Raw genomic sequence first — 25,125 nt, 5'->3', positions numbered from 1 at the left:
AATCAGAGAGTAGCTTAGGTTTCTTCCTGTAATGCAGTCTAGCAGACACTTCAAAAAAATATGTACCCAGAACCCAGCAACTGCAGTTACATGTTACTCACTGCAGTTAGTTGAAAGGTAATTGTTATTTCTCCACTATACCCATATTTACTAGATATGAAAAATTGGGAGAGTATGAATTCTGTTCCTCTCTCAGCTCTTACATCCATTCAAAAATTTCAGATTCTTTTAAGCAAAGAATGACCAAAATAAATCTCTCAGGAAACATTTTTACCTCATTTAGGAACAGATGGGCCTCATATGACTGCATGAGCCTCAGTCTCCTCGCTTGAGCCTCTGCCTTCAAGTTTTCTACAGAAGTCTCAAGTTCCTTCAAATGCTGCATAATCTTGAGGGAGGCTGAGTGGCCTCCCCTTACCAGTTTCTGTCCTGTACTGAGCACTGCTTTGGTCAAAGCATCCCGACTGTTTATCTCATTCTCCAAATTCTGGAAAGAGTAAGGGTAAAGTGACATATCAAAAATAAAAGTTATGGAGATTTTTATTCCAGAAAACCTAGTCATGTAATTATGAATTTGCTTCCTATTCATGAAGATAAGTACAAAGTCCAAGTGCATGCTCTTAGTGGAGTGGAGGAGCTTTTTGGGGTGAAGGCATAATTATAGAAATCAAATTTAGCCATGGAACTTTGTTGTGTATCCACCTCAGAGTCTGGAGGGAAGAGGTTGTAAGCACAAACCTCTTATCTGTAAATTCCACTGAAATATACTCACTTTCACTCCATTACATGGTGTTTCTTGAGTGGTGTACCTAGGTAAGAACAACCAATTTGCCCGCTCATTAGTTTTTATCACGTGCCGATGACTTTGTAGAAAAGCATAACAGACATTGCAAATGCTGTGGGTACATATACTATCAGGCAGCTAACAGGACAAGGAGAGAAGAAAACTATCTGAACCAATTCTGAAAGACTTTCCTTGAAATTAATTTTTGAAGACTGGTAGATTTAAAAACTATATGCATACCTCTGTATAGCCTCTCATATGATATTTGCCTGGGTAGACAAGGACCATGCTGTGATTTGTCTGCAAGCATATGTGCATTCCTTGGCTGACTATGCCTGAGCACCTTGAGCACAAACCCCACAATTTTACAAGTGTTCTGTTTAATTTCATAGCTATGAAACAGTAGCTTCAGAGTTAGACTGCAGTGCTGTGTTAATGTAGAAAAGATGTCTTCTATGAGGAGAGGACCCGCTTTCTCAACTTAAGTGTCAAGCTCAGCTTGGCTGGAAAAGAGCTCTGATTCTAATCTTGCCTTTAACTTCCACCTATTAATTTCAAGACGGTCACTATGCTGTTGAAAACTGACACCATATCTGCTCCAAGCCAAGCAGTTGCTTGTACTCATATTATATTTGTGTGTAAATGCTGTTTTGCAAGACAGTGTGGGGTTTTTTTTTCCCTTTGGTAATGCATTTCATGCACAATCTCTTTTGTGGTAAAAACTCAAGTTTTTCAAATCTGACTCATTAGGTTGAACAGTAGAGGGTGGAACTAATAGTATATTCAACTCTTGACTGTTAAATTCTTGACTGTTATGTTACCTCTGACATTTGCTAGCTTGTAAATCAACATTAAAACAAGGTGTAGAGGCTCTAGCTACTAACACATTGAGAATTCAAACTTATATTTTAGTCCTGTTGCCAGAAAAATAAGAAGTAAGATGGCAGGAAAATTGGCACTTTATTATGTACTGATAATCTGGTCTATATCTCCCATTCTCACAGTTCATTGAACAATTTTTGAGACTTAGCTAATTAAAATTAAGATAATTGCAGCCTAAAGCAGCCTAACTGCTCCTTCAGTTATTTGAAATACTTTCTCAGATTAATTCAGCTCAAACATTCTTTTCTTCTGTGAATCTAATTATCTTCCTACCATGTCAACCACAATTTTTAGGAGTAATTGCACACATAACAACATTTATACTTTTAATCTGGATGAAACAAGCTTTTTATTAGTGCTGGTTGGTAATGATTGTATCAAATGCTTGGGATTTCTCTCTCACTGTATATATATCACTACATTCAAAATTTTTATGATTTCTGTCTTTCCCAATCCTAAAGCAGGTTGAACAGATTTTTCCCCAGAGGTACTTGCTGTGGCACTTAAATGTGCTGTCATTTGCTAACATTAAATACCAACAGCTGCTGGAAACTTTTAGTGGGAATATTTTTTCTTCCACCTCGTGTTTGCAAAGAGACTGTGCTCCTTATTAAAAAATTATCAGGAAGGCAGCTGTTGTTTTATTGGTATTTGAGATGACAGTATTCCAGATGCTGCTTTCTCTGACGGCCTGTCTGAACCTCATGAAATAATTCAGCAGCTGTTTTGAAAGCTACCACTGGAATGAAGGTCGTCTAGGGTTTTGTAATAATTCCCTGCTATCTCCCTTCCTTCAGAGCAGAAAAAGTTTGGGGGAAAAATGTTTTCCTGGGAGAACATCCTAAGACATCTGAGCAATGAGCTTTCTTGGATGTACTTACTGAGTTTCAAAGCATTTTGTTAGGACATCTGTTGCCCAAAGAACCTATGAAAGCACACAAAAGTTTGTAAAATCTATTTTGTATTGAAAAGGTCAGGTTTTTAACTCAGTTCATAGAAAGAGCCAATGTATCCACAGAAAAGCATACGGTGTGGTACTTGAACCACTGCAATGATAAGCAGGATGGAATCTCACACGTTGCCAAGCCATGGACATATCCATCAAAAGTGAAAGGGAGAAGAGGCATCATGACTCTTGTTAGCCAAAGCATAGCAGATAAAGTTTGAAACAGACAAATTGAGTTCAGTGTTCTCCATTTGATTCTAAAGACTGTGAATAGTTCTCATATGACATTACCTGGTGCTTTTCTTGTAGACTCTGAACAGTTGCCAGGGATTGGCCATAATCCCTGGAGGAAGCCAGGGGGAGCTTCTCATGAACCCAAGCCAACTCCTCATCAACATCTCGGAAGAATTGGTACTGAAGTCTGCTTGCCTCCAGATTCCCGCGTCTCTCCTGCAGAGGATCACGTAATCTTTTGTATCTGTAGGTTTTAAAGATAATCCAGTGAGGACCGCAGATTGGTTCAGAATGGTGTAGAGAAGGAAAGAAAAAAGAATATTCAGGGAAGAAAAAGGTTGACAAAAGTAGGAAAAAGATGGCAGGAGACAGGTCAGGTAGTTACACACCTCTGCACCAGTTGATCTACTCTCTCTTCTAGTTCATCAGCAAGAAAGTGTTTCTCCTTCTGGAATTGCTGAGCTGTGACCACAAGCTCTTGCAGCTGGTCCCTGTGGCCAGCAATATGTTCCTCCAATTCCTCTTGTTTCTTCAGATGACTGTTCAAAACCACCAGATCACTGCTATTGTATGGTGCTTTCAGCTCATTTTCCACACCTTCCAACCATTTCTCTGTGTCCTCTACACTTCGCTGAAAATGAAGACCCTGAGAACAAGCAAAAAGAAAAGATATTTAAACGTTTAGGACATATAATGTGATGTAAAAATCTTCATCACTTTCAGTAAGAATTACACACAAACATTGAGTGACTTCCCAGTGTTCAGTGAACTCTTCCCAGATATGATGGTTGTTGAAATGAAGAAGAGAATTCAGTCACGGTGAAGACAACAACAGGTGCCGAAAACATCAAGATTTCATCTCACTTGTGTTGCATAAATGCAGATCATGGACACAGTACCTTAAAAGGAAGCCATTTAAAGGGAGAGCTCTGTTTTCTAAACAAAGATTGTCTGAGAGCCCATGCAGAACTCCCAGTCACGAGAATTCACGCGCCTAGAGCTGGAAGAATGAAAAGCAGCTGTGGGTTTCTTTCTCAATGTACTAGAGAAAAGATGCCCTTGTGACAGATGAAGAGAGCTGACACATATTAGTAAACATATTTTTCCTCAACATCCCTCTCTGGAATCTGGATCTAAACCAGCAGCAGAAAGCAGAAGGGAGCCTAGCCTACAGATCCTTTTCCCTCCATAGGAATGTCCAGTTCTCCTGCTAATTCCATTCAGCCAGTCTACATTTTTTAGTTTCTTTGCACTAACGGTCTTGAGGAATCAAGTTTGATTGTATCAAGTGACACACTTGTAGATGAGACATGTAGCAAGGCAGCTGTGCTATCTCTGGAAATGACAACAAGATCCACTGGCATGTTGTATTACCTTGTAAGCATCCTGCAGTTTGGTCCATTTCTCCTGGCAACTTGCTAGCAGTTCCTCCCATAGCTCATCCATTTCTTGTAGTCTGGACTGAATGGCTTCTGAGGCATGGTGCCTTTCATAGAGCATCTTCTCCCCCTCCTATAGCACAGGGAACAGGCAAAGTTTTCTTCCTTTGTTGAATGCAGCAGAATATATCACTTTTGCCTCCATAAACAAAGCCTGCTGTCACAGCTATGTAAAGGGCCAACTGCAATTGCCGTTTCCTCACCTAGCACAGAGAGGCTACAGAGACAGAGAAAAAACTAATAACGGCAAAAGGGTTACTGAAACCTGGGCAGAGAATGCATGGCAAGGTAAGCAAGATGTACAGCTAAAGAAAGTTGCTATAGCAGGCCAGTAGATGTTCTAAAGAGCAACTAATAAGGCTATTTCCAATGAAAAAGGCAGGGCATAAAGAAATAATGCAGAAGAGATTGTACAAACAAGAAAGGGAAGGGAAGGGAAGGGAAGGGAAGGGAAGGGAAGGGAAGGGAAAGGAAAATGAAGAGAAGAGAAGAGAAGAGAAGAGAAGAGAAGAGAAGAGAAGAGAAGAGAAGAGAAGAAAAACAAAAGGTTTTGCTAAGATAGTGATTACAGGTGAATCTGGAGGAGGAAATCTAGTGATTAGTAATATATTGCAAAATACAGTTAGTAAGCACTGTGCTGAAAATAAAGTTAATAAACATGTAACAGTCTGTCCTTCCAAACTTATCATCTGATCACAGCTTCTGCCAAGTATCTGACAAAGCTTGTCAGGCTTCCTTCATATCTCGCCTACTAACATGTATCTGCAAAGGAAGCACTTGAAAAATCTTCTTTATCCTTTTTGTTGGATACCTGTTAAAGGTTGTGCACCCAATCAGCTAGGTTCTCCACTAGAGAGAAACAAGTATACATCTAATGGGGCATCCACCCCAGAGAGATGTTCCTAAAGTCAGTGGAATGAATCTTTTATTGAAGGCACTTGTCTGTTTCCTTTGCATCCATGGTGAATATAGATAGCAAGCTAACACTGGATAATAAGAGAGAGTGGGAAGAAACTGACGGACACAGAAAATTCTTGATGGACTAAAATAATAAGCTTCCTCATCCCCTCAGAAAGAACATGAATAACGTCAGTGATGAGACAGTGATTCCCCCTCACTTGTTTGAGATCACTGTAACTCTGTCTGCAGAGTCTTTCATCCCAATTGCCCACCCCTGCCATCAACCCCGCTTCTCTCACAGATTTGATGGAGTCCAGATGATTCTTATTGGCCATGATCTCTGCTTGGAAAGTCTGGTGTTTCTGCAGTTTGGTCTGCAGATTGCTTGGATCCTTCCAGCTATCATCCTGGGCAATGCTATTCTTCTCATTAATCCAGGCAGCCACCTTTGGCGAGGAAAGAACAGAAGTAACCAAAACCTTCAGTGTTTCTTCAGGTCCAGCCTGTCAGTCTCTCCTCTTATATGTATAAAACAGGGAACCAGAGAGTGGGGACCCAAGTGAGTTGTCCTTCTGAGGTTCTGCTTCCCTAAGCTCCTCCTGTCCTTCATAAAGTCACCTCTCTATGTCTGCTTATGAGCACTGTTACCTGGAAAGGGGGCTGTCTCCATCAGATAGGCTCCATGCAGTGAGAAAATGCATGGACACCTGTGTGCATGAGGGAGAATAGACAATGATCTCCCTATTTCTAACCCATTGTCAGTATCTTCTCATGGGTTTTTAAATGGTGGCACATTCCCTTTTAATGCTTTCAGCTGCATTTTGCTGGCATCCATTGTACATTAGACCTTTCATCTGATTGCTAGAGGGAAGATGAAAAAATATCCCTTTATTCTTATCCTCATTTTCCCCAATATTATCTCATTCCAGACTCAGTTCCTTGATTTTTCTCACAGTAAATCTATTCAGGGATTCAGACCTATGCAGCATAGCATGTTTTGAGAAACTAGAATACCATGAATCCTGTGTAATTGTACCTCAAAAGAATTCCTCAGGAACTTCTGCAGAAGCCTGGATTCCTCTAGCAAATGTCTGCGAGCAGCAGCATTCTCCAGTAGTCTCTCTTTTCTGAGATGAAGACAGATATGTGAGGTCGAAATCACAGAGTGAATTAGATAAGGGTTTCCAAATTTCACTCCTAGAACACACATGCTCTAACCCTCCATTCTTTAGGAGGGAAATATCCATAACATACAGACTCCCTTGATCTGAACTGTTAGAGAAGATGATCGGTGCACTGATAGGAAGGATTGCTAGCAGATAGATATGTTTAAACTACACACAAATTCTGTACATATGATATTTGGCTTTAGGAATAACCATTATTGCCTTTCAGAGTTCAAGAGAACATAAGCTCAGCATGTTTCTTAAGTGGAAATACTGTAAGCATCATGGTATTTGTCATGCATAAACCAAAGCTACACCATCCTTTAATCTTTTTACCAATTTTGGATCTGCAGCACTTTATTCATGTTAATGTAGATTTGAGATAATAATAAATTGTATCAAATTAGATCATATTAATAAATTTGTATGTTCACTTTAATTATAAGGGGTCTCTAATCTCTTTTCATAACTTTTATGTATATCTTTTCATCTACTGTAGCAGTGAATACAACTGCTTTTACTGTCAGCATTTGTTTATGATGAACAATACGCAATGTGCTACAAGAAATAAAGTAGTTCACATGAAAGGGCAAGATCTGATCAGAAATTTGAGCAGGGCTTTAACATCAACCCCAGCAGAGCAGTGAAAAAGCAGTTGTCTAGCTAATGACCTATCTTGATGGTATTTAATGATAATGAATTATTTAATGGCACAGCAGACCTCAGTCTTTTGTTTGCAGCACTGTCCCTAAGGCCAGGCCAGAATACAGAATTACAGAAATCTGCCTTTTTCTGCATCCTGCTCACTCTCCACTTAATTTTGCATTTTGGACACCTCCTGATGAAATTATTATTAGGCTCAGGTCAATATGGGACTACCACAGTGCAAAGAACAAAGGTGAGCAAATGCAAATCAGTTTTTAGTTCTCTTAAATAATTTAAAGACATTAATCAGCATGGAGAGGGTCTTATCACAGAAAGGATGACATGGGAAAGGTTTGACTTCACCTCCTCAAAATGGCCTGGCATCTGTTGGTGATGTTGTCTGAGTCATAATGCTTGTTCTGTGCTAGCTGCTGAGAAAATGAAGCCATTTCATCAATTTTCTCCATCTGAACTTCCAGTGCTTTTTCAAACTGTGTATGTTTCTGCTGTAGGCTCTCCACACTAGACAGTGAGTCCTGGATAGAAGACAACAAAAGGTAGCTGCTTTCAGTCAGATTTTTTCCATCCACAGCACTGATAATCCACAATCTAAATGGCATTTGCCCCATATTTGCAAGCTAGCTGTCAAGAAAATTTATTGTTCTTTGAAATGTATTGGCACTGCATATGACACTTGGGGCCTAAATAAGGTTCTATGCAAGGTCTGAGGTCATTATTTCAGGGTCAAAACTGAACTGGCTGCTAGATGCTTAGCTTCTCATGCATATTGTTGTGCTGCATAGAACACATAACTTCTCAAGAATTAAAACATCAGAGCCTAACTATAAATCAACCTTAAGACAGATGCTATGTTGAAAGCAAATGTGGAATGCCAAGCAGAAATCACAGTTAAATGAACAAATATGTCACAGAAGGAGGTTAAAATTAGAGCCTCAGTTTCAACTCATGGAATTTAGAAGAGCTCAGATCCAGATTTGAATTTGAGGACTAAAGTCTGACATTACAGTTCATCTGGAGAGAAATACAGAATTTGACTTCTTGTAATGTTTGAGAATCCCAACCTTAATGACTCAGAGTTCTCTTTGCAGCATCCCTCTGGACTTTTAATTATAGATTCAGTGGTGTCAAAATGTTGTTACTGTGATAAACTCTGCTTTCCCACAATTCTAAAGGAAGCAATAAAGTTTGCATCAAATGGTTCAGAAAAAAATTCAAACTTCTGGGTGCTTACATGAGTCATTGGATGGGAAGTTACTCACAGAGTATTTTCTGTACATTGCTGAGCTAAATATGATTGGGTGACCCCTTGTAAGTCTCATACTGTAATGAAAGGACTGTAAATACATACCTCTATGCTGAGAATTACAGAGGCAGACACCAGCCACTAGCATTTTATGGTTTTTGTACCATTTGTACCCATTGTGTCTACATTGAACTCTGAGATGTCATTGTCATTCCTGCAGAGACAACTAATTAGGTAGCACCACCTACACAAGATGCAGGATAAGCTAAGTATCAGAACGTATATCTGGCATCGTGCACAGCTCTTGCAACCCATGCATCACTTATTGCAGTGGTGCTGTTACCTGTGATAGGTAATTTAAAGCTAAACTGGGTATGTAATCAGTGACAGCCGTGATGACTTGTGTACTGCTGGCAAGGGTATTTGGGTCAGATATGACAAGGCCGGGCTGAATGGAGCATTGAGCAACCTGGTGTAGTGGGAGGTGTCCCCACCCATGGGAGGGTGGTTTGAACTGGATGATCTTTCAGGTCCCTTCCAACCCAAACCATTCTACGATTCTATGCAGTCTCACTTTCCTGTTATAATCAGAGTAGTTGGATTGTTTCATTACTCTTGGGGCTGAAAATCCCATCCTGTGTAAAGTATCAAGGAAAGAAATCTGATTCTAAAACACCAACAAGACAGAGCAGTAAGGAGAAAGACCACAGGAAGGTTCAGAGCACATTACCATACTTCACAGTCCCCTTTCCATCAGACTGATTGCAGAGAAAATTGTAATTTCTCAGAGCACATACCCCTGAGTCCTCATTAGCTAGGAAAGCTTCTTTGCTGCTGAGCCAACTCTCAATCTGTTCCACATAGCCATAGAATTTCTGTATAGGGAAAAAGAAGCAGCCATAAATATGAAAAAATGCTGTAAAACAGAGACTAACCTGATTTCGGCAGAGTACACTGAAACCCCCTGAACTTTCATGGCTATTTAAAAAATTAACTGCATAGCACTGGATGGCAATAAGCATTAGATTCTAGAAAAAACATATGTAACAATTATTATTGTGACTTTCTCCTTAATAATAAGACTATTTCTTTTTTTGTCTAAGACATAGGATACAATATAAGTACTTCTAGATTGTTTTTTAACAGTGTAGAGAAAGCTGCATAAGTAACTGACCAACGAAAAGTGAGTAACACAGCCAGAAATAAGTAGCATGTAATACATAAAGAAGCATTAAAGCAGCCCATACCATATGATTTAAGTTCTCATATATATGAAGATTTTTGATGGGACTAGTAGCCTAGCTTTTATTTAAAGTATTTGACATTCCCATTTTTAAAATCCCTGTTTGAGCAGAAATTTTTTAAGTAAGATGACTATTACAGGGAAGTATTTCTAGGAAACTACAGCCAAAACAGTTCTTTTCTTAGGGAAAAAAAAAACACCCAGGGAAAAATTAATTATTCTGTTAATGCTAAATTTGTCTTCAGATTTTTTTTTAAATACTTGTCTGGCTCCATGTTTTTTGGGAAGGTTATAGAATTTGGTAGAGTCATGATGTTGCATTCTAAGTATGTGTTTTTTTCCAGCTGTATGAGAGTTTGAGCACACTTTGCTAAGTTTTAAAGGCTTTGAAAAATTTATGAGCACATATTTCACAGAAATTTCTGTGATTGTAACTTAAAGCCCTGTAAGCACTGAATGTGCTTGGCCCTCAGCATGCCTTCTGAAAACCAGTGAAATATATATTAAACACTGGGTATTATTAGCGTTATACTATCTCACAAATTTGCTGTTTTTATCAAGGAAAACTGTCAGTGGCACGTGCATTCTCTCTTGAATGTCTTTTTACTCACCTGTAAGTCTTGTGCCTGAAACAATTTTATATATCGCTCTTTCCATGCTTGGATCAATTCAGACCAGGCTAGCTGTAGTCTGGAGAGGGACTGGTGAATCTCAGGGGTTGCATAGTGACCAGAATTGGCAAGTTCTTTACCATAGTCACTGAGAGAGTTGAATCTTTCCACTCGTGCTTCAATCTCCTCCTAAAATATATTACTAAAGTTGATGTCAAGGGTTTATGAGAAGCCAGTTATTCAGAATACAAGCCTTAAGGGGAAGAATATGGGCTGTAACTTTCCAGCACTAATATTTGTATGGAAAATCATTCATCTTTCTTTGAGCTATGTTACTGGAAGAGCATAGAATTGCTAAGAGAAAATAAGTGTAGAAAATGAATTACTTTATTGCTTTAGGAACAACTGTTTTCCTACAAATGAAAATTGGGATTAAATTAGAAACAATCTACCTCCAGTCTTCCTACATAAAGGTAGTTCTTATGAGAGATAGTGCCTAGAGTTTTTCACCTCCTGACATATAACTTGGCATCAGATTTTTACATTAAAGACATAGTTTTACTTTATTTTGTGGTGTTAAAATGAAATACATTTAACTTTTGCACCTAGTCTGAGGAATGAGTTATGTCCATATACTGAGTCCTGGAGGCAAAAACAACTATGGCCCCTGCAAACTGAATGTGGAATTTCTAATGCATGCAATTTGAAAATGAAAATAACCATGCACTGAAATAATACCATGTATTAACTCATAAACTACCTTAAACACTATGGCATGTATTATTAAATTTCTGAAATTAGAACTGCAGCTTTTAGGGATTTTTGGGGTTGCGGTCTTGCCTAATCAAAACACAGCTGTAAAAGAGTATTTTCATGGGTTTTTTTTGTTTCACATCAGCATCTTATGTTCAGCTCTAGTCTCTCCAAAGGACTTTATTTTGAGCCAGTAACCTGAATGAAAGAAACCCTCAATTTTTCTTGTGTTGTCTATAATTTTAGTTTAGTCAACATAAGAACATATTGCCTGGATTCCTCCTTTTCTGTGTGACTGTCTCCTTAGAGCCATTTGGGCTCCTTTACTAACAGATATTAAAGACTTAGATCTCACTTCCATTTAAATTTGGAGCACACTACATCAGTGGATATTTTTAGTGTGACAAAAACATTGTGAAGTCTGTGATATAAGAAAGCATTGTTAAAATTAAAGACTAAAAAAAAAAGAGGGAATTTCAGGTACTTTGTACTAAATTCAGGTTTAGAAAATTATTCAGAATCTACAAACTATTTGTGCTAATTATGGGATCCACAAAGCACTGGACATCAGTCAAGATTCTGAGAACACGATTTTTAGAAGAAGTAACATAATTGCAGAGAGAATGTAACAAAACATGTAGCTGAAGGACAGCTATGATGCTTGGGAAAAAGTAAAATATTGGGTTTTTTTCCCCCTAAGGTTAATCAAGAATATCACTCCTTTTAGAAAAGAAACCAAAAATATTAGCCAAATTAGCCACCAAAATATTGTGTTGCAATTGAAGTGTTTTGGAACTGAATGCATAGCACTGTTCAATGGTAATTTACTGCCCCGTGTGAAACAAATTGCTGTTTCTATTTTTTTCTCAGGCAAAAGGAGTTTGCATAAAAAAACTAAATCAAAGCCAGAATTGACTGGCATGGACTTTTTGGGCAATCTTAATAAAGAGATCAGCAGCAAGCATAGTGTGATACTGAACCTGTTTTTTAACTACAGGCTTGGACAGCAGTACAGGTGAGAGCTAATGGGGCTTTCTGAGCCTTTCTGCAAAGACACAAGCTGTCAAACAGCCCACGAGACACAGTTTTGTCAATATGTAGGTGACTTCTATCTCTAATCTGGTACTGAAAAGTTTTTTACCTGTTACTGACAGGTGCATGCAGCAAAATTCTGCTGTATCTGCAGCAAATAAGAAAGATTTGCAGTATGTTCAATTGGAAGCAATGATGATACTTGCCTTTCTCTCCTGATGCTCCTCAATCATACTTTCGGCTTCATTTGCGCTTTTAGGAAGCCCCCCTGCTTCCATTAACCCTTTGATGTTTTGGGTCCAGTCTAGCAACTCCTTCATCTCCAAGTTGAATTTCTGCAACTGATATGAAGCTGCCAGCTTCTCCTTCCTGCCACACAATGTGCAATTCAGCATTATCCAACATAGAATTATTTAATTGCTTCTCTCTCCCCATTTGCAGAGGAAAGTATCTTAGGAGAAGCCAAATGAAATGAATTCAAGCTTTCCCTTACAGTTCCTAGCAGTCCTCATGTTAACTAAAATCATAAGAAATGCACACTGCCTTGGAGACAACATGCTTACTATTTTTACTACATCAGTTCATTAGCACAAGAAAGGTAAAAAAGCCTTCATAGCTGTTGCTTCCAGCAATGATTACAGATCGGGCCTAAGCCTTTCTTGTTTTGGAAAGATTTGAGAAAAAAATATTGCCTAGAACTATCCAAAAATAAGTCTTTCACAAAGGCTTTATGATAGATTTAATTTCATAGTCATAAGGCATTATTTAATGAGATAAACCACAAAAATTGTATTAGTTTTCCCAAAGTCATATCAGTGGAATTTTGTGTGTGCCAACTCACACTTTTTCCAGTGTAGGTGTCTAAGACGCCTGTGTAAACTTTGTAAAGAATCCTTAAAAACTTTTAAAAGGCCCCTGGCAAGCAGAGTTTAGACCCCAGAGAAAAGCTTTTCTCCTGCTGAGAGATATTCAAACCACTCTCTAAGTCTTTACCTTTGTTTGGCCTGTCCCTGGAGTCGTAGCCAGTTGTTTTTCATCTCCTGTTGCTTCATAGTCAGTTTGTCATTTATGGATGGATTCCTTGTGGAAAGGCGGAAAGATTCCAATTCCAATGTCTAGGAAGAGATTTATAGTGGGGTGAATTTATGCCAAATGCTTATATTCATTCCTGAGTTTGCCTTTTAGGAAAAATAGTTCATTTTAAGATCCCTATTTTCAAAAGCAGGTACTTAAATTACGATAACAAAATAAACAAAGGGAAGATGTTATATGCAAAAAACCAATACATATTCATTTGCAAACAAACATCCATGTGAAGAAAGATAAGTGTGCACTGCTTCACATGTACAAATGGTAATTTACAATGAAAAAAATAGTTTTGCAGAATACGGACAAACATAATCTAACTAAGCCTAACAAAATCTAACTAAATGTAACAAAAGCCATGAAAATATGGAACAGACAGAAACAAACAGATTTGCCTTTCAGCAGAAGGCTCAACAATTTTTTGTATGTGTCTCAGCTAACAGCAGCAACAAACCACGATTTTCAGCGTAGACTTCTAGTTGATGTTGTTTTCCTTAACACAGGCTGATAAACAGTAGAGAACACTCATCAACTCAGGTTTAAAGTTGGTAACTTTCTTCCAAAATTCCATCAAAATTATGAAAATGAATAATTCTAATTAGGCAGAAAGGAGAATATGCCAGGCTGGTTTTAATCATAAAAAAGTACAGTTATTATACTTTGTACATGGTATTTGTGGTACCATATCAAAAAAACCAAACCCAAACCCAAATGTAAGAATTGATACACATGCAGTAAACCCAGATACCAAACCACTGCTAAGGTATTAAGGAAAAGTTTACTCTGAAGTCAGAAACTCTAAATATGCTGCTAAAATCTCACTATTGAGAACAACACCTTTGGAGAAAGTTTGCAAAAATATTTTCTATATGACAGGGCTTAACACTCTGGTCAACAGTGAAAAAATGTGAGAGACTGTCACAGGATTTCTACTACTGTAGTTCAACAGAAAATACTTCTTTTTATTAAAAATATACAACTATATAGGAGCTTAGACCCATATCTAATGGTTAAGATAAGTCCTAAGTGATGCAAACTGGCCATTTTATGAAAGCCAGAGTGGATCAGGCAGGCAAGTATAATCTAAGATTTCTGTGTTTGATGTCTGTGTCAGGACATTACCTGCACCGTGGGCTTTATATCTAAGTTTTAAGCAGAACTAGAGTTGTGATTCTGGTCAATTCAGTACAGAAACTGGGGGAAAGATGGACTCCATACTTTCCAAAAGGTATAGGATAGTCTGATCTGGTTTGTAAATGAGAGCAAGAGAGTCAGACAACATGTTAAAAAGGGACTTTTCTTCTTAGATTTGGTGTATCAGAAAGAATGATATTGATACGATAAAGTAGGAATAAGCAGAATGGTATTTTACTGAGAAGAAATTTATGCTGCATTTGCATTGCAGAAAATTCATACTAATCAATCCAAATGATTTTTGCACCATATTCCCAAGAAGCAAAAATGAAATTTTTTACAGTACTTCCTCACTTCTTACCTCCATTTTGGACTTTATAACACTGATTTCTCTCTCCATTTCTTCATGTCTTCGAATCAGGTTTTCCACACTTTCCACATCTTTTCCATAATCCAGTGCTTGTATAAGTACACTCTGGAAGGAGCAGTAAGATGTGCAAATGGTGAAGATTACACAAAGCAAAAGGATCATATCTTAATTATTTCAAAGAGTCTTTCCCTTCACTTCTTTGCATTGCCATCTAAATGTTCTTATTGTCTTTTTAAATATCAACAGAGGGCATTGTCTGCTTTCCCGTACAGAGATGAAACAAGAATCCACATCTCTTTGAACAGTCATAATCCTGCTTAAAATGCCTCTGGCCATTCACATGTAAAACAGAGACAGGCATGCATCCCTGCATTTCTCAGTCTTTCTTTTTCCTTTTTTTTTCCAAATACCAAACCAGAAAAATATTTCCCAATAAATTGTGGCACAGAATTTTTCAGATATGTATTATGAAAATTTACTCTCAAGCTCCTAACAGAAATTAGATCCCATAAAATGAAGAAATACATTTGTAAAAGTTGCTATAAAAATTCTGAGCCAACAGCCTCGTGGTACCTTAAGTAGTACCACTTGCCTACTGACACATAATTAAATAAATATATAATATTATAATATCTATAATAATATATAGTATATATATGATCCAGGATAGGTATTTTTACTTCAATCTTCTGAATGAATAAGATTTTATGCAACTTCTCAAAGCTGCATATTTAATAGGTCTGTATTGCACAGCAGGGAGAGATATGCAAGCTAGTGTTGAATGAACTGGCTTTGCATTTGCTACACTAGAAGTTGTTGTATTCAAGCTAAGTAGGTAATTCAGAAACAGCTCTATGGTAACTCAGCTAACTGGCTTTTGGTATTCAGAACCAGCTTGGCTCAGCATTGTCTGAAGGAGATGCATACCTGTGCCAGTAACAGAGCAAAAAATAGGCACCAGTCCCTTAGTTTCTAAGATATGTACTCTACTTACTGCATCTTGCTGTGTTTGTTTATTGTGGGAGGATTTACTAGACAACATGGAGATGTTTAGAAATGTAAGGATGCCACTACTTCATGACTTGTCTAATTCTGCTTACAGTTAGTGGAAAGGAGTCATTGCTGGGGGATAATTTATTTCATCTGGGAGGTACTGGAAAACACCCAAAAGACAACACTGTCATCGGTCACAGCCAGCATGGCTTCATGAGAGGAAAGTCCTGCTTGTCAAATCTGATTTCCTCTTATGACAAGGTAACCCGCCTAGCTGATCAAGGGAAGCCAGTTGTTGTAATCTTTTTGGATTTCAGTAAAGCTTTTGATGCTGTCTTTCACAGGATCCTTCTGGATCCGTCCAGCACATTATCCACAATATCCACACAGCTGGATAAACACATCACGCAGTGGGTGAGTAGTCGGCTCACAGGTTGAGCACAGAGGGTAAGAGTGAATGGGGTGACATCAGACTGGTGCCCTGTCACTAGTGGAGTTCCACAGGGCTCCATCTAAGGCCCTATGCTCCTCAACATCTTCATAAATGACTTGGACACAGGACGGGAAGGGATATTAATTTTCCAGACAACACAAAACTGTGAGGAGCTGTTGAGTCCCTTGAAGGCAGGGGAGGCCGTGCAGAGAGACTTCGACAAATTAGAGGACTGAGCAATCCCAGACATTTGAAGTTCAATGAGGGGAAGTGCTGGATTCTGCACCTGGGATGGGGCAACCCTGGATGTTCATACAGACTGGGAATGAGATGCTGGAAAGCAGTGCTGTGGAAAGGGACCTGGAGGTACCCAATGGCAAGTTGAATCTGAGTCAGCAGTGCCCTGGCAGCCAGGAGGGCCAACCATGTCCTGGGGGGCCTCGGGCAAAGCATCGTCAGTCGGTCAATGGAGGAGGTTGGTTAGAAGGGACCTCTGAACATCATCTAGTCTTGTCTCTGCTCAAAGTGGGGTCACCTTAGGACAGATTGGTCAGGGTCTGATCTAGCTGAGATTTTAGTTTTTCCAAGGACTGTCTCTTCAGGTAACTTGTTCCAGTGTTTGACCACTCTCATTGTGATTTTTTTCACTTTACACCTATTTTGAACTTCTCACTTTGCTACTTGTACCCACTGACTTTCACTATGAACTTCCAGGGAGAGTTCAACTTGATCTTCTCTGTAACCTTTCATTATATAAAGAGAGCATCCCCTTTTATTGCAGACTCTAATCTGTGATTTCTCACAATACATTTCAAATGTACCCATTATAATGAATGCCTTGGAGTTGCTAATCTGCACTGTTTAATGATATTTCAGCCTTCCTACACACTTTAAACACAGACAACTATCAAAGATCACTGTTGAATACTCAGCGGCTCTCTCGAAATCAGCATGCCTGGGTTTATTGCTATTGGCAAAATAGAACATTTTTCCATTTCAATCAATCAAAATTTGAAAACTTACCTTCTCAGTAATTCTTTCTGTGATGTCATCTATTTCTCTGATTAAGGCATGAATCTCTAGGGCTCCCTCTAATTTCTTCCTGTATGCGTTCAGGTTACCATGGAAACTGTTCCATCTTTTATTGAAAATAATATTTTAGAGATGTATTTCATAGGTAAGGATTTCCATAACTGAGTTTCATGATGCTCATATTTAAGCAAAAAGACAGGATTTCTGAACTACCTTATGCATTGATCCCCAACTCCCCATAACAGGGCACATCACAGAGATAAAGCATTAGTGTGAGAAGATTATCTGGTTATATTTATACCAGGTTTTCAGGATGGCATGGGGGCTAAAAGCTAAAAAGTACTGATCCAGTTTCCTTAGACTCTCAATAACTTCATAATCCACATGCTTTTGTTTCTTAGACAGCGGGCTGTGAAGCAGCAAAAGCAATAGGCAATTCACCAGGACAACTATGTGAATAGATGGAAGTGTCTTAGCTTCATGAATCTACTGTGTCAAGTAGATTCATGTGTGTTTGCCTTCAAGGCTAGAAACATGACTTTGGCCCTGCTGGATTAAAAATCATTCTAGCTAACTGCTCTGAGAGTATTAGACAACTCCAGTCTCTGATGTTTGGTGGTCATGGTATTAAAGAAGAAAACATGTTCCGATTCCTCCATTTATCCCAGCCAAAGACACTTAATTTTTCCTTCTTGTTTCTGCTTTACACAGAAGATTTAAGAGCATACTCACTTCTCATTGAGATGCTTTCGGCGCTCGTATATCGTCTTTGTCTCTTCCTTGTTCTGTCTCTCCAGTTTCATGGCCAGGGCATTGATAGTCCTGATGTGAGCATCGTCAACTGTTGACTCCTGTAAAGCGAGAAAAGAAACAAAGGTATGTGTTTGAATTGCTTGTGATTGAGTTTTCCATCGAGACATGAAAAACAACACCAGCAGCAAAAAGAAATAGTTTTACCTCACTGCCAAACATTTCAGACATATAAGGTTTGCTCTACTACAACTGCTGGTGTTACTAAGTCCCTGATGAGAAGACAGTAAAGGCAAGAAAGAACATCAATGACCATAGATACAACAATGATCTAGGTCTAGATGGGGGCCCTCAGGCAGTCGTTTCTAAGACAGACATTCCAGCAGGGGTTCATTTGTTGAAGAAACATAGGTGCAGGTGCTGGTTACATAGGTGGCTGCTGTGGAGCAGCTGCTGTGTGGCAGACTGATCCTTTGTCAAACAGACAGTGACTCATGGCTCCTAGGCCTACTTGCTGTTTTATCTAGATAGGCTTCTGTCCAGAAGTGCCTTCTGTACTGTAGACAACAGGCTTAAAAATCCATACAGCCTTAAGAATCCCAGACGACCTATTCCATTGTGTTTTCTTCTAAAGCAACATCACTGCATTTTAAAAGGTATACCAAGACTTCAAGGCAATTTGCTTCCCATGCACATACCATGGAATGGGTAATATTTGTACATTGCATACATAATCTGGACTATAGTGGAATAATTTTTCTTTTGGAGTGTTATGGATAGCCAACACTGAGCACCGCTCCAAGACTCAAAAACATTCTCTATTTTTCTAAGAGCAGTAAATCACAGACTCAGCAGGGAGACAATGACTGGTGCAATAGAAGCACAGTTAAAAAATGCCAGCACACTCTTAATAGAAGTATTTGCTCCACTGAGTATTCTGTTTGCTGCATCCATACCAATATGCATGCTTCCGAATATGCTTTACTATTATACACAGCCATAAAGTAAACAGGAGAAACTAGTAGACAGTCAGATATTCTTCAGAAACCCTGCAGTCTTCTCTCCTGAGAAATAATAGCAGCACAATGAGTAGAAAATCTTGCACCCATCAAAGCAGAATGATTACTCCCTACCCTGATCTCAGATTTGTCTAGTGGGAAAAAACAGACTGGATGGATGCACACACTGTGCCAGGAACATCCTGTTTCTGCTTGTATCACCCCATGAAGTACTGCATAACTAAGCATCAGCTATCAGGGCATAAATGTCCCAGCTTTTTTTCTGCAGGAGTCATGTTCAGAGTATTACAGGAGCAGTGACTACAAGCTGATAATATCTAAGGTCAAGAGTTTCCTGTGGCACAAAAGATCTACCTTAGTTTATGGAAAGATTTTTCTATTCAGGGTCTTAAGCAGACTGGGACACTGGGTTGTTTCTGCCTTTTTCATCATCTATTTTTTGCTGGTAAAACCTGTAGAAGAGCCCTTGCTCAATCCCTAAGTCTGCTGGTGAGTACTGAAGGCACAATGAAGGTCTCTTCAATAATTCCCTGGAGCTGAAGTTGAGTAGTTTGGCTCTCTATCCAAATCCAATATGAATGCACTAATGTAGTGTCACGAAATTCTGCTGGTCTCTGGAACAGGGAGCTCAGGGTTTTCTTGCAGGGGTCAGGCATATCTACACTGCTACTTTGCATAGATGAGGATTGTCTCCTTCTGCTATTAGGCAACAAAAATAGAAGATGGGATCTGCTGTAACAGTAATTGGTAACAAGATAACAGGCAAACAAAGGAAAAAGAATATCAGGAGAGAACAGAAGAGTAAACCTCACTCACAAAGTCCTAATATACCTCCTTCCAGACCTTCCTCACAATTTCCAGACTGGCAAATCAGCACAGTAATCTTTCCTGTGTGACACACAGACCTGTTAGTCCACAACTATAGCAGTTCACACAGAGAGAACAAAAAGTTGCTGCAAAAGCATCCCTCACAACTCTTATGGCAGGAGCTGAAGCACATCACAAGGAGGCCCTTGTTGTGGCAGGGCCTGTTCCCCAGGTTTGGTGCCCAAGTTAGTACATTCACTGGGGACAAGAGAGGCAGCTGGCGTGACTCCTCAGCACCACAAGAGTCAGAGATCTCAGCATAGAAAGGTGAAGTGTGCAGCCAACTTGTCACATGGCTGCTATTCAAAGTGTAAACCATTGCTCTATTTTACTAAATGTCTGATTATTAATGTTATGATTCATGACTAACCACATGTGCTGTATAAACAAAGGCCCCCAAGTTTACACGCTTCATTTGTATGAAGGAATATGAGAAACCTGACTGTTCCTCACGAGGAGAAGAAGGGAGAAATAAAGGATGGAAATAGAGAAAGTAGTATTTTTTTTCCCACAGGCTTGGTTCATGGAAGATCTATATCAGTTTTCAGATTCATAAAAACATGGCTGAAACAACCATGTTTAAAACCACTTCTGGGTGGAAATGACTGTGACTTTGCAGACTGCACAAACCAAACAAAACCCTGCTCAAATTCAGGCTCACACCACAAGTTTTCCAGACATTTAACACAGTCCAAAATTTTAGGTTGTGTCATGAGCACCTGACAGCTCTGTTTAGACATCTTCAAAGCAAAAGGCACAATGAGTGAAAATTTTATCTTTTTTAACAGCTTTTGAGGTTGTAATGCTTCCTCTCACCCTGATCTTTCACCTTCTCAGTGTACTGGAACTGTATTTACTACCTGAACTGAAAAGTTAACTGCTGCTTGCAGCCGCACAAGAAACGTGCATGGAAAACACCTCTTACCCCTGATGTTGCTCCACGAAACTCATTCAACTTTTTCTTGAGTTGCAGGCAGTGTTCATAGTCATTTCCCACATCACCTACATTAATCATGACTTCCTGAGGGAATAAGCAGCAAACAGACAAATATTTAGGCTAAGAGTACAAGAACACAACAACTCCCAATGCTTATGCTGATGCAATAAGTTCTGTGATTTGCCTGTAAACCACTGACCTACAGCTTCTGAAGTAGCCTCTTCTGATCCTTAAATAATTATGAGACTTACTCCCAACTCTCTCTTCAGTCTATTACTGATTATGGAAGCTACCTCTGAATGAAAGTGATTCTTCCTTCACTCCTACAAAGAGAAACTTTCAGATTTGATATATGAGAGTGCAAGCCAGTTGCCAAGTACTTCAAGTCTCTTCCATTCTAGTCTGCTTTTGTTTCTCTGTCTCAACAGAGACATAGGAGATGGCCTCCAATAATCACAAGCTCTTCATTTGAACATTTTACATGAGAACATGTGCTAATACTGTCCAACTGATTCTGGTATAGGCAGATATTTTTAGAATTTTTTTAGGAAATTTTTAGAATTTATTGAATCATTCCTTTCATATTTTCTGTAGAATGTGTCATGATTCTTACAGACAAAAGCCACTAAAAATATCCTGGAAGATGACACTTTTATGAGAATTTCATTGCTAAATAGCAAGTCTTTAGCGTGTTAGCTAAATACTAAAATCCATTTACCTTCTCCCTGATCCAGGCTTCCACCTGGTTCACCTTCTGGAGAAATTCTAGGAAGTCCCGACTGTCCTCCAGCATCTTTCCACGAGCAGCAACAGCTCTCTTCAACTTCTCCCAATGCTCCTGAAGCAAGCGGACTTCGCGACGGATCTCTCCTGATTTTGGGTGGCCTTTTGATATCAGGGCTTCTCCTTTCTTCACATTCAGAAAAAGAAATTAGAAATTAAGATTGCCACTAATTTTTAATGGTGTTATCATGTTACATGACCTTTCTAGAAGGATTCTCTCACTTCCTTAGCCTGGACTGCACAACAGATTACTAATATAAATTTTAACCACCCAAATGATACAGCTCGGCTGGAAACCTTTTACATCTGGAGGGAATCTAGAATCACAGAACACTAGGATTTGAATATTTCCTTGCCAAGAATGACATTCATGGAGTGGGAGCACCAAGAGAGATTTTACAGATGACTGCACATTTCAGCCATATGATTCACCCAGTTGCAACAAGAATATTCACAAATGGGGCATGAAATCCTGTTTACTTTTTGTAGGAGTAAACAGCCCAGGTAAGGAAGAAGTCAGTGATATTTTCAGGTCTATAAGAAAATCTATTCAGACTATAAGGAAAGATGGAAGCTCCCCGGATAGAGCAATTCACATATCTCCCTGTTGTAAATTAACAGCATTATATTTCCATGGCATAGCAATTGAGTTCTTGTCACACAAATAGGATAATTGGTATAGAAGCATTTCATCTATCTGTCCTTCTTTGGATAAGCAGCAATAATCTGTAAAAACACTAGCAGAGTGATAGAGTTACCTTATTAACAGCTGTGATGATTTCTTCATTTGCTAGAATCTCTGCCTCAAAGACCTGATGTTTCTGCAGCAGCTTCATTTTGTCCTGCAGATTGCTAGGGTCTTGTACGGAAGGATCCTCTAACTTCTGCATGCGTTCACTGATCCAGTCTTCTGTCTGCAGCAGTGTGAGGCATCCAAGTTAGCATGACAACTACATGAGATCCTGGGGCCTTCTCCCAGGACATATCATTACTCTATGCAAGTGTCTATGCTAGGCAGACTGCGCTGGGAGCTTGACAGTTGGAGTGGCTCTCCAGTTTCTGAACTATTCTACTTGATAGGAGATAAAAGCAGGTAGGAATGAAACTAATTTTTATCTGACCACAAGAGTAATGAAAAATTCCTTGAATGCCTCAGATTTTATCACAAGCCATAAAGAGATCACACAATCTTCTAGATTATATTCAGAGAATCCTTGAGCAGATATTAAGCCTTAACATGTTAGACATTTAAAATGGGATTATGACCACTGAATCTTGGGATTTAGGGCTCTGAGTTTCATCTCACATCTCTGTCATTGACCTACCTTTAAGGTGGGTTAAGATTCTTTAGAATTCTGTGCCTCACCTATAAAACAGCACTAACATTTCCTGATCTCAGTGATGTTGTGTGACCTAAATGAAAAATGCAAAGTAAATAAAGCCTTATTGATGGGGCCAAGCACTAATTAGATTATTTGAGGGGAAATACAACCCTATTTGCTTTTATACTTCATAAATTTCAAAATGGTCTGGTCGGGAGTATTAGATTCAAACAAGCAGGAGATCTGTGAGAGCTAACAATGCAAGGGTTATGTGTTTCTCTTAGGAAATTATTTTTAGGGGATTTAAATGAATGCAGAATAAAATGGATAACAGGATAGGGAGTTTTCCAAAATTTTCTTTAAAATCTGCTGAACTTTAGACCTTCACACTAAAGGAAATATTTTCTATCTATCAAAACACTGAGAACTGACAACTTGACATAACTGATTCTGTTGTCCTCAGAGCACTGAAGTAATGTAATGTTTTGACAACATAAGATCAGCAAATTGAAGGCAGCTTTATTAGTTTCAAATCATTTTGGCTGTCCTTGTGGAACTGTGTGTTACATGTGCACAAGGCTTGACAACTGGAGGATTTTCTCAGTTAATTAATGATTTGAAGTTTTGTTTCAGCTGCTGAAATTCTATAAATAAACACAGAAAGAGCTTTCATGAGCAGCATGCTCTCCAGAAACTGTTTCTTTCCAAAGCACAGTTAGAAACTCAAACAGGAACCTTATGTCAAGATTGCCCAGAAGAACACATTGTCATCTGCTGTTTTCATTTCTGACACCCTCCTCGATGGCCTTCTCCCATTACCAGCCACACATTAACTCTTCAATGTCACTGAAGTGACTCTTCATTTGAATAGAAGAGGCTCATGCCTACAGTTAGAATGAGAAACAAGTGAATCCCCTGTATACAGCCACTTACAGGTCAATTTCTCTTCTATTTTTTAATCAGAAGCAATGGCTTAACAGCAGACTGAACATCTGCACTCTTAGTGGCTTGGTTTATTTTAAGGCTTACTTAAGATGGCTCTAGAGAGTGAGAGATCCTTCTCCTGGCCCCATGCCCACATTCAGATGTGAACCAAAGTTGATTTGTTGTCCTAAGATCTCTCTGTGGAAAGACCTAATGGTCGTCTGGACAGGCATTTTCACTTTATTGAAGACAACAGTAAGACAAGTGTTATGCTCAGTGTAGAGACATGAGACCAGTCTTTCTTCTATGGGACTCATAAAAAGTGTGGGCACTACCAATTTAGAAAGCTACATTTTCAGAATATCAGTTACTGTAACCTCATGAGCACAAACTTTTTGTAAATTACACTGATTTTTAATAAAAGAAATATTTAGAGCTTATAAAGGAGTGTGCCTGTTCCAGACATCAAGGCAACAACTAACTCTCTCTCTTGCTCATCTGAGATAAAGAAGTAAATGTTTTTTTAGTCTCTTGTAGAGGGTGAAAGGGAAAGGAAGTGCCACTGATATGATGAGCAAGTTTCAGGATCAGCATAAAAACTCAGGGCCAGCTTTAGAAGTCAAAACGTTCAACTTTATGATCTTTCCTCTGCAATAATTTAAATACACATTTCTAAGTAGCAGCCTGCTAATTTGCCTTCCACATTAGCACGGGGCTACAGACATTGTGACAATAGGGTAATCTATAAGTCTGTCTCACTTCTTTGGGACTCAAAAAGCACCCTATTTCTACTGTAGGAGGGTGTGTCCTATTTTGTGAGCTGAGCATAATCTCTTGAATTAGTGGGTTTTACACAGAAAAAAACCAAAGTCCTGTGTCCTGCAGCAGCTAGCCTTCTAAGCAGATTATATGATGCTGAGTTCTCTGTCCTCTCATCAGTAATCACAGACTGTATCATCTTTTTACTAATGTGTGCAGCTCTCTGTGTAAGTGCTTCTAGAGAGTAACCAGGAGACTTTTAATGATGACAGCAATCACTAATTTCTGCTGAAGCAAAAAAAGTATGCTTTATCAATAAAAATTACTTAACATTCTTGCAGGAAGGAGAGTTTTCAGAAGAGTGGGATCTGAGCTATGGATTTTGTCCTCTTAATAAGTAAGAATAACCAATGATCTCATTGATTTCACAGCTAAACTCAAAACTCATCTCTGAATTTAACTTCCCTATGGGGGCAATTCTCATTTGTGAACATGTACACATCCAGAACATCATTAAATCAAATTAAACATGCTGTTCTACCAATAAAGAGAAAGAAAAATACTGCAATAAGATTTTTTTTTATTTTTCTTTTTAATTCCTTGGTGGCATTCACATTCTACAGCAGTAGGCAATGATCGGCAATGTAAATGACCATATAACCTGAGAGCAAAAACTCTCTTGGATGAATTTATGTGGAGAAAGTGAATGAGAAAAGGAAAATGTTCCCCACTAGGCAGGGCCAGATCCTCTGCTCTAAGTATGTGATTCAAGAATGAAGGGGGAGCCCAGTCCAAGCACTGATTTGACCATTACAGA

At 38.8% G+C, this 25,125-nt stretch overlaps 1 protein-coding gene across 1 annotated transcript in view; it reads right to left on the bottom strand.

Annotated features, from left to right (window-relative positions):
* SPTBN5 (spectrin beta, non-erythrocytic 5) overlaps positions 1-25,125 on the bottom strand; it is a 95,216-nt gene that overhangs the window by 14,443 nt on the left and 55,648 nt on the right. The window contains exons 35-51 of the mRNA XM_017806415.1: positions 22,062-22,217; positions 21,239-21,430; positions 20,509-20,604; positions 17,680-17,795; positions 16,939-17,053; positions 14,481-14,594; positions 12,893-13,014; positions 12,106-12,268; positions 10,115-10,303; positions 9,058-9,135; positions 7,360-7,532; positions 6,222-6,312; positions 5,485-5,631; positions 4,221-4,358; positions 3,236-3,492; positions 2,904-3,090; positions 275-487 (exon numbers count right to left, since the gene is read on the bottom strand). Coding sequence (XP_017661904.1) covers positions 275-487; positions 2,904-3,090; positions 3,236-3,492; positions 4,221-4,358; positions 5,485-5,631; positions 6,222-6,312; positions 7,360-7,532; positions 9,058-9,135; positions 10,115-10,303; positions 12,106-12,268; positions 12,893-13,014; positions 14,481-14,594; positions 16,939-17,053; positions 17,680-17,795; positions 20,509-20,604; positions 21,239-21,430; positions 22,062-22,217 — 2,547 coding nt within the window. The remainder of the gene's footprint in view (positions 1-274; positions 488-2,903; positions 3,091-3,235; positions 3,493-4,220; positions 4,359-5,484; positions 5,632-6,221; positions 6,313-7,359; positions 7,533-9,057; positions 9,136-10,114; positions 10,304-12,105; positions 12,269-12,892; positions 13,015-14,480; positions 14,595-16,938; positions 17,054-17,679; positions 17,796-20,508; positions 20,605-21,238; positions 21,431-22,061; positions 22,218-25,125) is intronic.

Source organism: Lepidothrix coronata, unplaced genomic scaffold (assembly GCF_001604755.1).
Source record: "Lepidothrix coronata isolate B3197 unplaced genomic scaffold, Lepidothrix_coronata-1.0 Scaffold1, whole genome shotgun sequence".
NCBI classification, from domain to species: domain Eukaryota; kingdom Metazoa; phylum Chordata; class Aves; order Passeriformes; family Pipridae; genus Lepidothrix; species Lepidothrix coronata.
Note: the sequence above shows the minus strand (reverse complement) of the source record. Positions and strands in the feature narration are given on the sequence as shown.